We start from the raw sequence: 14,963 nt of genomic DNA, 5'->3' as shown, positions 1-14,963 counted from the left end.
ACACATTCCTCAAAGAATCCACCAACTTCAGGAAATGATTTCAGTGCGTCCTATCACAGTATGTATAAAAAAATGTTTGGGACATAAGAAAACACCAAACAGACAATTCTCAAATTTGCATCGGCTTCCTGTGCTACGACCACCACGTAAGCCTTTTATTAACATATACATATACATATATGTATTTCCAATCCACCATATTTGATTTAAACTACTCAGTATTTACTTAATTGGTTCGGCAAAATAAAATTTGTTCACATCCAGGGACAATTATTTGAAGGCCGTCTCACCGGAAACATTCAGCTGAATGATTCAAAAAACTTAACTGAAGGATATATATATGAGTTTTCAGGATTTTCTGTCATACATAATTCACGACTTCGGAAACTCACCCAACTGCCGTATTACAATCAGATCGACCAAAAGACAATAATATTGAACGTTACAGAGATCGGTCCGATATTTCCAGTTCACAATTTATCTCCTCAGAATTACGGAAATCTACTGCGCTTAGCCACTATACCCACATACTTACCAGGTAAGTAAGTCATTCCAGTATTAATTAAACAAACATGGATGTTTATTCTAAAATCAATATGCAGATGTCGTCGGGCAGATAGTCATAATACAAAAAATAAAACTGGACCACCCGGAACTCAATATTGATGCCACGATTGGTATACGGCTGAACAGGTCAGTCTAACAAAATAATTAAAAACGAAATAATAATTATCTTCATACATAAATCTCTATCTCAGGTCGACAATTGTTAAACTCATACTGTGCGACAAGCAAGCATCAGATTTTAGCATCCTACAAAACAAGAAGAATAGGAAATTTAAAGTTGTCATCATCACAAGCATAATTCCTAAACTTTTGCGAGGTAAATAGTTTTACTAAACACATCAAAAATAATACAGAACTAATTTTTTTTTATCAACATAACAATAATATCTAGTATTTTCTAAGCAAACTACTACTCCGTTCATCACCAGCAACAAATTTCCACTTCAACAAATCGATTGATTACATAAAGCATTTCAAAAGGCGAATAAGAGATCATGCAACATCATTCTAAACATTTATGATAAAAAAATCTGCGCGTAGTCATAACTGAGATAAGTGAACTGTCGTAACCGGAGCATAACATGGCTGAAATCAGTGGCGGAGGCAGCTGGTTAGGAGGGTGGTCAAACGATGCATCATTCGGATTGTTATTCTCTTTCTCACATGATTTGATACCTAGATTTATTTACATTTTAAACTATTTTATCATTTTTTTTCTTTAGATCTACTTCTATATAAAATCTAAAACTCAACTTCTGTCTTTCAATCTTTGCTAAGCAATTTAAATATATAGAGAATAAATTAAAAGACATAGGTGATGTCTATGTGTTAGTGAACAAGAAAGCATGATTAGAGTGACTAAAGTCTACTATAAAGATGAGGGTTACTGAGAGATAAAATTGTGTAGATTTTGTGAATTTAAAAAGTTACTTGGATAAAAAAATATATATACACTGATTTACAAAATTTGATCAAACTTTTGTAAATAGCTACTTCATGAATATTTTTCGAATTATTTTGAATTTGTTTCATTATATTTTACAAATTGAAACTATTTTTATTTTAAATTTGAAAACTTAAAACATATAATTTCAATTATCAGTTTTCATCTATTACAAACGTAAAAAATAAGATTACGTACGCTTATTTTGAAAAGAGGGTTTTATATTTTAAGTAGGTTATTGGAGTACTGTTTATTTTCGTGAATTTATTTGAGACGAGATTCTGATCTTTTAAAATAAGAGCATTTATGTTCTATATATAATTATATTTTCTGCAGAACTCTAAAATCTCGGACTTGGTTCTTCATATTTTATTAGTTAATCGTGTTACCATAATAGAAATAGTTACTTCAAACTAAAAAAAATTAAAAACAAATTTTAAAATTAGTTAATTTAAGTTAACAATGATAATGAAACAAATTTAAATATATTCTCCGCGCGTAGAGCGGAGAAAGGTTCTAGATAGTCTTTATAGGATCTCAATCCCGGCGCATTGGTAGATTTTTAAAAAGAATTAAAATACATTATACTATAATTTTTTATTGTCTAGTTGAAAGATGAGATGATTGCAAAAAACAAGCAATCGGCCTAGTATCTCACATTTGAATTACATATCATAAGACTTGACCGTTCATTACATTTTTCTATAGCCATCGTTTAAACTATTATTCTATGATTGGTGCATTGGTTACTCTGTTATTGCTTACAATAACTTAGTCTACGTTAGGAAATTATTTTGGATTAACTGGAGGTATCTAAAACGAAACCCAACTAATCTCCTAAATGGAAATACCGACAACTATAACTAGATTTCTTGTTTTCGGATGAGGCCAAAAACATTTTTTCATTTTCTTATATGGTCAAGTATCATTAACTTTGTTTTCCTTGTCCTAAATCAATCTTTGACACTATTCTACCACCAATTGGTTCATATAACTAGGAGTTGAATCAGTGTTACAAAAAAAAAAAAAAAAAAACTAGGAGTTGAATCGTAAAGGTTAGAAATAGATTCTTGTAACCATTATATTGACTCATAGTGATGTCAAATTAGACTATGCAACATCTATATGGTTAATGCCTATTGATAGTAAGTATTCTACTGAACTGTAGTTGTAAACCATATAAGATCAGCGATGTGTGTATCTGCTTAAAAATATTACGGCCTACCACTTTGCCCGGGACGGTGTTACTCACCTGACATTCTGAACTTATTATAATTATTCTTTTTTAAAAAAAAAAACTTATTACAATTAGGGAAAATTTGGAGAAATACTAATTTGAAAACTACACCAATATTTAAGGTTTTTGAAAAATACACTTTGATATATGTAAATTTACTAAATTGTCCAATCTAAATATTCAATATTATTATCAAAAACTTTAATTAGCATAATTTATTTAATATTTAAATTAACAGTTTCAACAAGAATTTTTTTGAATTTTAATAATATCTACACAGTATCTTTTGGATATATCTTAAAATATTATGTTTTTTAAAAAGAAGAAAAGAGAAAAAAGAGGAAAAGAGGACAAGTGTCGTCTCCTGCATCTTCTTCTTCGTAATCTTTTATTTTCTTTTTCTACAAAACATTTTTCTTTTCTCTTGTTTTCATAGTCTCAGGTTTGTTAATTCTTCACTCATATCCTTGATTGTAATTCGATTTTGTAAACCTCATTTTCTCTTACTAATTTAAAGACTTCTTGATAGAGAATACCTGTCATAAGAATGAAATGTTTGCAGGGTGTTACTTTTCTTTTGTACAAGAATGATGGTGTAGGGCAATCTTTTTATATAAGGTTTTTGAATGTTAAAAAGCATACATATAAACTTTTTGATAAAATTACAAAGACTTCATAATTGTTTTTCCATAGTATCATTGTTATTTTAAAATTCTAAATAGTAAAATAACACATTTACTTCAACATTGATTAATCTTAAACATAAATATTTTAATAATAATGATGTCATTAATTTTGAATTTATATTTTATTTATTCAAATATTTATTATGGACGAAAATGTTTTTTCACATTTAATTTAGTGTAGTTTTCAAAAACTAAAACAGAAAGTACAATTTTCAAATTTGAAACTATTAATAGGTTATTTTTCAAATTGTCCCTTATAATTATTCTAAACTTAATTATGATCCAGATAGCCCAATTTTACCTATGAAAGGAACAGTTATATCCGCTTGAAAGAAAACAAAACATTACATTACAGACAAACGTATTTATAGGGTCGGACTACGAAAGAAGTTTCGCTGTACGTAATAAATGGACCACTAGAACAACGAGTTACGTCGGTCATAGTATATTCGATGATTAATTAATTACTAGTGTGTGTTTCATTGGTATTTTTGAATTTAGTTACGTCGGTCATAGTATATTCGATGATTAATTAATTACTAGTGTGTGTTTCATTGCTATTTTTGAATTTAGTTGAGCAGCTTCCCGTCACGGATTCTGCACGTCAATAAAATACCAAATACAAAAGAAAAGTAACCGATGACCACTCCCCACACATGATTTAATGACGAAAGAATGATCTGATGACTCTATTAGACGTACCCCATGTCCTTGCAATTTTAGTAGTATATATAATTAATCATATCGACATTTTCTAAACAAAGATTTATTTTTTATTTTTTGAAAAGGCTTTTTTTTTCCGACGACCGTTGAGAATCCATACGGTAAGCTCGGACTAATCCTCACGAGGCCTTTCATCCGGACACACACGGTTATATGCGGGAAGGTGGTTAAGGCGACTCGAACCCAAAGCGGACACTCCAGCTGGAGTTCCATCACCACTAGACCAAGAGCTCTCGATTAATACTGTAAACATTAGACCAAGAGCGTTTGGCTTTCGTCTAAACAAAGATGTTGTTTCTATCTATCTAATGAAACTTATTTTAAAAGAGTATGACTAATTAATAACTTGAGTAGCTACCAAAACAACTGTAAAAGTAAAATGATTTTTTTTTTTTTACAAACCAACATTTTTAAAAAAATTATCATAATAATAATCAAATGAAAACAGTTTTCTGAAAATCAATATGTATCATTAGACCATGATTAACCCTAGTCTCTTAACCGAAGTTCTTAGATTCGGAGAAAAGACGGTTCTTAGCTTTTTTTAGATTTTAACTAAGAAAATTTAAAAACCATCTCTTAAATAAGATAAATAAGAGTTGTTTCTTAGTTAAAAAATGTAAAAAAAATATATCAAATCATGAGTCCGGAGTTAATCATGTGCTTAATCTACACTACTATTTCTTTATTTCTTGTTTTATGGTCACTACTATTTTTTATAATATAATTTTTGACAACCTAGCTAGCAACTGACATATTCTTTTCCCTCGCTATATATTATCTCCACTATTTAATAAATCAATGGCCTTTTGTTATTTGTTTCTATATTTCTCTTGTAATTGGATTGGATATGTTCCCTTAACTAATTCACAAGTTTTATAAACACAAAGTTAGATTTATTGTACTATTTTGTTTGTTTTGAATAAGTGTTTACAGTATGAAACAAAAATGATGTACCTTTCTATATAAAATACACTTTCTTAAGAAATGTATATAGTTCTCGTTGCCATTAACTTATCCCTAAGAGTTTATTATTTTTTTGTTTGAACAAAAAAGATTAGTCTATACTTATCGTCTCATCTTGTCTCGCAGAAAGTTAAAGAATACCATGACATGTGGTAGTTATCCCCTTATTCATTGTTTATCCCAACCATCCATAATCAATTATATAAAATTACTAAAATGTAAAATTAATCATTTTTAGCAATCAAATTAATCATTATAGCAACTAATCAACTCGTATAATTAAATCGTTGAACATAACAAACAATACGTATATGCATGCCTACTACATTCTCCCTATTATACGAAGCACATGACATGGTGGTTGTACAAAAAATATTGATAGAGACACTGAAGAAACAAGAGAAGAAAGAAAAATGAAATTCTATTTTAAGTATCACTACTAAATTAATTAACATGGATTATATAAATTTAACTAGAATTTTAAAAGAAAGACGAATATGACAACCTCATTTATATTCCTTTACACCACCTCTCCCCCTTCATTATTATTTGGTCTTCTCTCCCAAATCAATCCTCTCTATCTCTCTCTTCAATCCCGCGTTTGCTCACTGGTATCTCACTTCCCCTCTCTCTATGTATATTTCTGTATCTATATGTATATTTTGACATAGAAAGAAAAAATCTTGATAAGTTTTCAAGAAGATGTGAAGAACACTTTATGTATCATTATCATCTACGTTTCTTGATATAATGACCATCAAAGCAACTGAAAACAATCTCCGTCTCTCTCTCTGACTATTGAATTTTGATTATGAAGTTTCTGTGACATTCTTGATAATCTTGGTTTAGATTCTTGATAAGAAGGACAGAGTTACATGATGTTAAGAAGTTATCGCAAGTCTTCTAATGATGATTTGATATTGCAGAAACTAACTGATTTCATGTTAATGGAGAGCTTAGTCATGGAAGAGAAGAAGCAACTAGATTTCAACCGCCCTCTTATATCCATCAGACGGCCCATACAAACTTCAGAACCCAATAGGAAAACAAGATCTTCTGATTCACTAGCCAACAAGATCCTTCCTTCTCCACCGGTTTACAAGTCTGATATCAACTCAGGTCCTGTGAGGAATCCAGGAACTGTCCCTTTTCAATGGGAGCACAAGCCTGGAAAGCCAAAAGACGAGAGGAAGCCTGAGTTACAAAGTGTTGTTGTTGAGCAACATTTTGTGCCAAAGCTTCCTCCTGGGAGGATTGTGAAGAAACCTGAGACTAGAGCTGATCATGTGGAGGATGCAAAGAGTTGCAGTTCTTGGTATGATGATGAGAGTGATGATACTTATCTTGATGCAGCTGATACACTCTCAAGATCTGAGTCGTTCTTCTTAAACTGTAGTAATGTTAGTGGTCAGGGGATGCTAGTAGAGCCGTTTGGAACCTTATCTAGTGACCGACAAACTCAAGATCTAATGATGGGGAGATTCTTGCCTGCTGCTAAAGCCTTGACTTCAGAGACACCTCCACATCTTGCTAAGAAACCGCCTAAACCAGAGGAACCGGCGAGGCAGATAGTGGTGGTTAAGGAGAAACAGAACAAAGCAGAGCAAAACCCATACCGGTTTCATCATTCTTCTGATCAGCAAGAAGAAGAAGATGAAGACACGAGCAGCATGATGGCTTCTGGTGTTTGTGGATTACTCCCTCAGATTTGCCTGAGAAGTTCTTTTGGAGTGTTGAATCCAGTTCCGTCTTTGAGAAGGCAGGCACAGAGAGGTGTTTCTGTTCGCCGCATGCGTTCTAAGTATCAAGATCCTATTACTACTACTACTACACCTTGTAATGAGAATCATAAGGTGAAGATAAATGGATCTTCTACTCCAGAAGGGAAAGAGAGACTAGAGAACTTGAGCTCAGCTTCACGCACTAAAACCAGCAAAAACTTTGGTGAGCTCTTGGCTAGTGATGACAATACATGGGAACCTTATTCTGAGGCTCCTGTTGCTGAGAAAACTCTGTATGTAGACACTGTGCATTCAGTACACAAGAAGGTACAAGAAGAGTCTTTATTAAAAGATTACCCTTCACTAGAAGTTGTTCCTGTTAAAGAAGATGTTCAGAACTTGATTGGAGCCAGTGAAGAAGCTATCTCAGGTCTAAAAGTTGAAGAATGTGCTGATCAAGCTATTTCTGAAGTAGTAGAGATTACAAAGGATTTTGAATGTTCAAGGCTTCATCATCATCACATTGTTGCACCACCATCATTGCCAAAAGCTCCTTCAGATTCTTGGTTAAAGCGTACGTTGCCAACAATCCCATCAAAGAACAACTCATTCACATGGTTGCAGTCTCTTGGCATTGATGATAATAATAATCAAATCACCAAGAGTATTCAAGAAAATCTCAAGTGGGAAACTATGGTCAAAACCTCCAATACACAACAAGGGTTTGTGTGCATCTCCAAGGTAAGCTAATGTGTATTTTTCAAAGTCAATGGTTGGCCAAATGTTTTTGTTTTTTTTTTGTTTTTGACAAGTTGATTAGCTTACTTTGTTGACCATTATTTTTGTCTTTCAGGACACACTCAACCCTATACCAGAGGCATAGCAATACCAAATTACAAGTAAATTTCAACAATAAAAAAAGGATGAGCCAATAAAGTTTTGTTTTTGTTCATCTTCCAAATTTTCTCCTCTTTAATTATATGTAAATCTGAAATAAAAGGTTCCTAAAAAGAGAAAAGCTATGGAGATGAAATAAAAGGTCTCAAATATTGTCTGTCACTTGTGGGGTTTGGGGGGGGGTCTTATTGAAGTGATGTACAGCTCATGTTAACAGAGATTTTGTTGCAATAATACTCCATAATTCCATGTGACATTGTTTCTTTTGACCTTCTTTATATATTCTCTGCTAGTAATAGACTTTTTGTTTTGTTCTTTTGTAATTATGTTTCTGTAATGTAGAGCACTAAAGAGACCTGAAAACTGCAGAACTCAATTGAATGCATTGGCTAAATGGTTATGAGAGGAATTATTGAAACAATTTATGGTGTGAGAAGTTCAAATATTATTCTCTTTATAGTGTCATGGATAGATCAGATATAGTTCAGGAGAAAGTAAAGAAAGAAAAAAAAACTTTATAAAGGTATCTTCATTAGTTAAGATATACATGAAAGAAACTGCTGCTTTAGGAGATGTTTTGTTGATCTTCATGATTCTTCTATCTTTATCACTTGTATGATTGTATCCATGGCGGTTTTTGCTTGCTTCAAAAACAAGAAAGAGAAGAATGGTTCCTGTAGCTGTGGCAGTTGTTGGTGGCTGCGGTTGTGGTGGTGGAGGCTGCGTTTAGTATTACACAAATGAGATATATCTTGGTCCTTGGCGAGTTTCCTGGTAATGATTTTGGTTTAGAGCATCTTTATCCGGGTATACCAAAGGGTTTCTTAGCCTGTGGGTCCCGTGTAGGACCCATTTTTTTTAAGAAATCGGTTACAAAAACTACTAAATAGTAGTCGGTTATTAAGGGTTTCTTACACTGTTCGCGGACCCCGCTAACACGTGACGGCTAACGATTGGTTCATTTTTTTTTTTTAAATTCGAAAAAGTAAAAAAAATAAAATAAAAAAAATTAGGAAACTCTATTTGGAGTTTCAGGGATAATGATGCTATTAGGTCTTCACCGATTGTGACTGATTTACTTAAGCAGCCATTCTATATATAGTTTACATTACGTACATATAGAACAAAAATATATACATAAAATATCAGATAAATTCAGAATCAAATATATATGCGATATGTTTTTGTAAATTATTTGTTCAAATTTTCAAGTCTACAAATAATGAGTCACAAAACAAAATATACCAAGAAATGGATTGCGATCGTCCATGTGATACATCCAGGGCCCTCTAAGACTTTTAAACGTATCTCGTATTGAACCAAATGTTAAAACCCCGTTGAAAAGGTAGCCATCTTGCTCGTATAAACGAAAATTTTCATAGATGGTAGGGGGTGATTGGTTGAACCGTAGCAAGTGACTTTAACTTTAATTTTTATCTACAGTTTTAAAAACCATCAATCGTGCTTTATATTAGTTTTTAAAGCTACCACCAAAAAATAAAAAGTACAGCCAAAAAAACAAAAAAAAAAATAACTGTAAAAAATTTAATTTCTAAAGCTCCATTTTTTTGGATGTAGGAAATTTTAAAGCTCTGTTCACGCGTGGGCCATCCTTTTCAAACATACTATACTAGTTGTTATTTGTTACCCAAAATGTAAATACATGCTATGTCCTTACTAGGCAGTATATAGAAATTAGTTTGTTTTAATGAATCTGGAACAATACTAACTTCAATAATTAATTGCAAGGTTATCCACCCTTGACTGATGAGGAGGTTAGTCGCGTTCTCATTGGTGCGTTACTCTTACGCGCTCTATCGACGCGTGGACGATATCCGAAGCTCTTTTAATAATACAAAGAGAGAGAGAGAGAGAAGGGAAAGATAGTCTTTACTCTTCAGTGGTGGGTAGAGAGCGAAAGTTAGAGAAAGAGAGAGAAGAATAGCACATGACATCACTATCATTGGGCCCTCAGCCTCCGGCTACTGCTCAGCCGCCGCAGCTTCGCGACGGAGATGCTTCCAGGCGTCGTTCCGATATGGATACAGACAAGGTTGCTCTCTCCCTCTCTCTCTCTCTCTCTCTCTCTACTTTAACGTTTGGTGAACAAATTGCATTTCGATTGCGTTTGGTGGCTATTGTAGATCTCGGCTAGATCTAGCTTCGATTTCACTTTTTTTTTGCGGTTTCTCAGCGAATCGATCTGTGTTTTCTCTTGCTATCGTCGTAGTTCGTAGTTCGTAGTAGCTAGCTAGTCTTACTATTCAGCTGAATGTTTCAACCAATCATATTGAAGATCTTGAGCTATGTTTTGATTACTAGTATTAGGGTGAAGAACATTGGTTCTCTCTGGGTTTGAAATTCGATTTCACAGACGATGTAGATCTTAATTACTAGATTGTTTAACTAATCACACACTTGTTCCATGACTGTAAGTGATTTGATGTATTGGATTTACATTTGTTTGTTATCTACGTGATTGGACTCTGAGCTAGGCCTTGACTGTTCTTGGATTTGAAGATTTCATATGTTTAAAGAATGGTTTTGTCTATTGATTGTTTCGTAATCTCATGTTTGTTGTTTTCAGGAGAAGAGCACTATTTTTTTTTTTAATCAGTTTTCTTTGTTCTTTCTTGACGAGAATAGTTTGATGATATGTTGAGGTTTGGTTGCAGGATATGTCTGCTGCTGTGATAGAGGGAAACGATGCTGTTACAGGCCACATCATTTCTACTACAATTGGAGGCAAAAACGGTGAACCTAAACAGGTTTGAGTTCCTTTCTTTGTTTGAAATCTTCAAATGTCATAATTAGTAACATTGTTAATGATTACATTTAATCATATGTTCACTTGCTTTTCCACTTACAGCTTAAAACAATAACTAAACAGAGACTCTTTGTGGTTCATTTATTACAACTTTAAGTAGGCTACTCACTTATGTTTTACTCTTTCTGTTTTTTTGCAGACCATCAGTTACATGGCCGAACGGGTTGTTGGACAAGGATCATTCGGAATCGTGTTCCAGGTACCTTTGTGCTTCTCAATCACTGTTACCCTTTGTAGGCGGTAGCTTTCTTCTTTCCTTTCTGATCGAAGTATGAACTTACCATTGTAGGCCAAGTGCTTGGAAACTGGAGAATCAGTCGCCATTAAGAAGGTTTTGCAAGACCGGCGCTACAAGAATCGTGAGCTGCAGTTGATGCGACTAATGGACCACCCAAATGTGGTTTCCTTGAAGCATTGTTTCTTCTCTACAACGAGTAGAGATGAGCTCTTCCTCAATCTCGTTATGGAGTATGTACCCGAGACTTTGTACCGGGTTTTGAAGCACTATACTAATTCAAGCCAGAGAATGCCTATTTTCTATGTCAAACTCTACACATACCAAGTATGCATTGTTATTATGTGTTTCCCTTTCAGGCAGTATCTCTCTTTGTTGATTCTAAAACGGGTAAGAATACTTTTTTTCTGCAGATCTTCAGAGGCTTGGCTTATATCCATACTGTTCCTGGTGTCTGTCACAGAGATGTGAAACCACAAAATCTTTTGGTACGTTGATTCTATTTTGGGTTTGTCTTTGATAATCTTGATAGATTGTTAACTAATTCTCTTGTACGTTCTGCAGGTTGATCCTCTCACTCATCAGTGTAAGCTGTGTGATTTTGGAAGTGCAAAAGTATTGGTAAGGAGCTTTACCTTTAATATCCTGCTTTGCTTATTTCAACTGTGTATGTGTTCTGTCTCATGAAATCTTTGCGACACATGATTATTCGGATTAGGTGAAAGGTGAAGCAAACATATCATACATTTGCTCTCGGTATTACCGAGCTCCAGAGCTCATCTTTGGGGCCACAGAGTATACATCCTCCATAGACATATGGTCTGCTGGTTGTGTTTTGGCAGAGCTCCTTCTTGGCCAGGTTAGTGTAAACTATTTTATCTGTTTAACTCTAGAATGTTCCGCTATCATTTTTGATATTTATAATTTTTTATCTGTCAGCCGTTGTTCCCGGGAGAAAATTCTGTGGACCAGCTGGTAGAGATCATCAAGGTGAAGTTTCATTTTGATCATATGTTATCTTGCTGTCGTATTCTGTTTTGTATATAAAATTCATATAATCTTATAGATTTGTAATGATATATGTGCTGCGTTTGTTTAGGTTCTTGGTACTCCAACTCGAGAAGAAATCCGATGCATGAATCCAAACTACACAGACTTCAGATTCCCTCAAATCAAAGCTCACCCGTGGCATAAGGTATTTATATGCATGTCCGATCATACAGTGGCTAAATAGTTGAATCGCTTCTCATTATATTCGTATAAATGAAAAACTAAACAAATTCACATACTTCTCTCTGACCTTCAGGTTTTCCATAAGAGGATGCCTCCAGAAGCCATTGACCTCGCATCTCGGCTTCTTCAATACTCACCGAGCCTGCGTTACACTGCGGTCAGTATCTCTAAACCACCAAGTACTCTTAATTGTTAAGAGTGTTCTCTCTGGATTCATTGGACCTGCACTGCACTGTCCAATGTTGCTGATGTTTTCTTTTAACTGACATTTTTTTGTTGTTTCTGTGTAAAAGCTTGAAGCATGTGCACATCCATTTTTCAATGAACTCCGTGAGCCGAATGCTCGTCTTCCTAACGGCCGACCTCTACCAGCCTTGTTCAACTTCAAACAAGAGGTACGTCAATCACAGCAAAAAAAAAAAAAGTAATATAGCTCCAAACCATTACTAGAATGTTCAGTTTTAAACAGTTGCCTAATCTGTAATCTCTCTCTCTATTCGAATGTTCATAACAGTTAGCTGGGGCTTCACCAGAGCTGATAAACAGGCTCATACCGGAGCACATAAGGCGACAGATGAGTGGAGGCTTCCCATCACAGCCTGGTCATTAGAAAAGGAATATGGAAACTGGGATGCTTTTGCGGAGCAAATGCCTTATGGAAAAGAGGAGAGAAGATCTCTGATTTTTCAGAGGGTTTAACTAAAATATCAGCTTATGAGTAGAGAGATGATTGGCCAATTAAGCTTTTTGAGAAATCAGGAGGTGGTGATGATTGTGTCTAATATACAATTCTCTCTTTTCTCTTTTTATGTTATAATTCGCTTTTGACTTGTAGAGATACCTTTTCTCGTTGTATTATTTGTATATGTTTTTGTCCGTAAGACAGCAAACCGCGATGATGGAAGAATGGAATGAATGAATGATGTCTAAAACTTAAGCCTAATAACAAGGTCGGAGCTCATACATATATATAAAGTTAGAATGTGAGAGCTCCATGTTAAAATAACCTTAACATTGGCACGTGAATACAATTGCATGATTGAATTTCTGGTACGTCGAGAGGAAGTAAGTTTATAGAAAGTTGTTTGTGAACAAACAAATGGAGAAACATTTGTTTTGTTGCAAAGAAACGTATGGTTCCATAATGTAGAAGAGGCATTTGAATGTGAGCTTTAAAACCTTTCATGAAAGAAAAGGAAAGTTATGGGTCACTAACCGGAAAATATATCATTTGAAATGTGTATAAAACTTAATGGGCTGAAAACTGTAGATAAGGAATTCCGGATTCTGGGAACCCTATTAACTGAGCCACAAGCAAAGATACGAGGACCAAACCCTAAATCTTCTCTCTTTTTTTCCCCCTCATTCAGGTGTTTTTCATTAGTCACATTCGTTCTTTATACTTTTATTATCTTTGATTGTTAATAGATTGTCTGAAAACGCATGTCCACTTGTTTCTGTTTTATTTGTTTTTTTCTTTTGCTGCAGGCTTTGGAAGTCCACACTAAGGTGAAACAACTCTCCCTAATCTATACGCCTTTCAACTCTTTCCCCGCCTTTGATCCTTTGAGAGTTTTTTTTTCTTTTTTTTTTTTGAAAATTCAAATTTTATTCAACCTGAGAATCGGGAAATCATATTCGGTTACAAATCCGCTTTGAACAAAAGTTCCAAAATCAAACTATTACTATCTTTGCCCACTCACTAAACCTGACACATTCTGCTAGCCTGTTTTTCGAAATTCTTCAGAATCGGTTGCCGTTCTAAACTTTTGACGAAACCCAGAGGACTCCTTGTTGCTGCAGATGCCGGGACTTCCTATGTCGTCTCCGGAGTAGCTAGTTCCCGATGAACTCCACAAAACTCATAACCGTCAATGTCTATGAAGCGCTTGACGGTTCAATAGGGGATGGTTTCAGGTACTTACGATTAGAGGCTTTGCAACCACCACCAAAACCGGGCTTGTACACAAACGCCACACAGCGCTCGAAACCGAATCCCAAACCGGGCAAGCGCCCGCTACTGCCGCCACTAAACCAACCTTCAAGAAAGCGGGCCGATTTTGCTGCCACCACCAAACAAGTACTCCTCCATCACCTGCAAAGAAAGTCAAGAACACCACCCCGAAAAGTGAATGATGACCAAGTGTTGACACCAAGCCGGTCAATGACTCCCGAGAACCGGCTCAGACACTTATGGACTTCGAGAACCAAAGACCCTTAACTGAGAGGTGAGACCCCCTAACCGTGTCGCCAGCAGAGGTACTACAAAACCAAATAAGGAGGCTGAATCCAAACGTGAAAAGGCTTCCACTAGGATTAACTTGCAAGGAAGCCGTGAGAGGAGAGAACGAGGTGATGTAGCTCCACAAGCAGCCTACCAACCGGCCATGGACAACTGGAGCCACCGCCTATCTAACCAAACGAGCCTTAACATAAACCCAGAGCCATACCCTCCTGTGAACTGGACTTCCAGACTCGCCTTCGGATCAACGACCCACGAAACTCACCTAACAACAGAAAGAGAGGAACTTGAACACTCCGACACAGGAGAGATCCAAGAGCCAACCGCCGTTGAAGAGATCCAAGATCCATACCCTCCTGCGATCCTTTGAGAGTGAGTTTGAGGTTTTTGCAAAGATATATTCCTTTTTTGTGTTGCGATATTCTTCTGCTATATTTGTTTAGAAATGATTACCTTTTCATGTACAATTTCTGGTAACTTAGAGCATCTGCATCGCGCGTCTCTACGCATATCTAAAGGGGGGGGCCACGATTTTGCAAAAAATGGTATACAAAGTGTGCACAATAAGAAAGGTGTGCTGTGCGTCTTTTGCACTGTTTGCGGGCCCCACCGACACATGGCAGCCCGCGATTGGTACACTTTTTTTTAGTCAGAAAAAAAAAAAAAAACTTTAGCGATGCAGATAC

The 14,963-nt window shown here is 35.2% G+C and overlaps 2 protein-coding genes across 2 annotated transcripts; both read left to right on the top strand.

The window, feature by feature from the left end:
- The first annotated feature begins 5,596 nt into the window (after positions 1 to 5,596).
- On the top strand, positions 5,597 to 8,054 carry LOC106406614. Its single transcript, XM_013847308.3, has 3 exons — positions 5,597 to 5,733; positions 6,049 to 7,584; positions 7,697 to 8,054. Exons 1-3 carry the CDS (start codon positions 5,620 to 5,622, stop codon positions 7,724 to 7,726), a joined length of 1,680 nt encoding a protein of 559 aa, XP_013702762.2. The 5' UTR covers positions 5,597 to 5,619; the 3' UTR covers positions 7,727 to 8,054.
- A 1,519-nt stretch (positions 8,055 to 9,573) lies between these two features.
- LOC106406146 (shaggy-related protein kinase zeta-like) lies at positions 9,574 to 12,967 on the top strand. Its single transcript, XM_013846748.2, has 12 exons — positions 9,574 to 9,793; positions 10,416 to 10,508; positions 10,707 to 10,766; positions 10,857 to 11,129; positions 11,216 to 11,290; positions 11,367 to 11,423; positions 11,521 to 11,661; positions 11,742 to 11,792; positions 11,902 to 11,997; positions 12,109 to 12,192; positions 12,329 to 12,430; positions 12,550 to 12,967. Exons 1-12 carry the CDS (start codon positions 9,689 to 9,691, stop codon positions 12,643 to 12,645), a joined length of 1,233 nt encoding a protein of 410 aa, XP_013702202.1. The 5' UTR covers positions 9,574 to 9,688; the 3' UTR covers positions 12,646 to 12,967.
- The last annotated feature ends 1,996 nt before the right edge of the window (positions 12,968 to 14,963 follow it).

Source organism: Brassica napus, chromosome C4 (assembly GCF_020379485.1).
Source record: "Brassica napus cultivar Da-Ae chromosome C4, Da-Ae, whole genome shotgun sequence".
NCBI classification, from domain to species: domain Eukaryota; kingdom Viridiplantae; phylum Streptophyta; class Magnoliopsida; order Brassicales; family Brassicaceae; genus Brassica; species Brassica napus.
The sequence above is the reverse complement of the archived record's forward strand: the minus strand, read 5'-3'. Positions and strand labels throughout refer to the sequence as shown.

What these genes read in the sequence shown, in the direction of transcription:
- LOC106406614 (XM_013847308.3), top strand. Translation starts at nt 5,620, where the DNA reads ATGACAACCTCATTTATATTCCTTTACACCACCTCTCCCCCTTCATTA. An exon ending in AATCCCGCGTTTGCTCACTG is followed by an intron (nt 5,734 to 6,048) that starts GTATCTCACTTC and finishes TTGATATTGCAG; the next exon opens with AAACTAACTGATTTCATGTT. An exon ending in GGTTTGTGTGCATCTCCAAG is followed by an intron (nt 7,585 to 7,696) that starts GTAAGCTAATGT and finishes TTTGTCTTTCAG; the next exon opens with GACACACTCAACCCTATACC.
- LOC106406146 (XM_013846748.2), top strand. Translation starts at nt 9,689, where the DNA reads ATGACATCACTATCATTGGGCCCTCAGCCTCCGGCTACTGCTCAGCCG. An exon ending in CCGATATGGATACAGACAAG is followed by an intron (nt 9,794 to 10,415) that starts GTTGCTCTCTCC and finishes GTTTGGTTGCAG; the next exon opens with GATATGTCTGCTGCTGTGAT. An exon ending in TGAAACCACAAAATCTTTTG is followed by an intron (nt 11,291 to 11,366) that starts GTACGTTGATTC and finishes TACGTTCTGCAG; the next exon opens with GTTGATCCTCTCACTCATCA.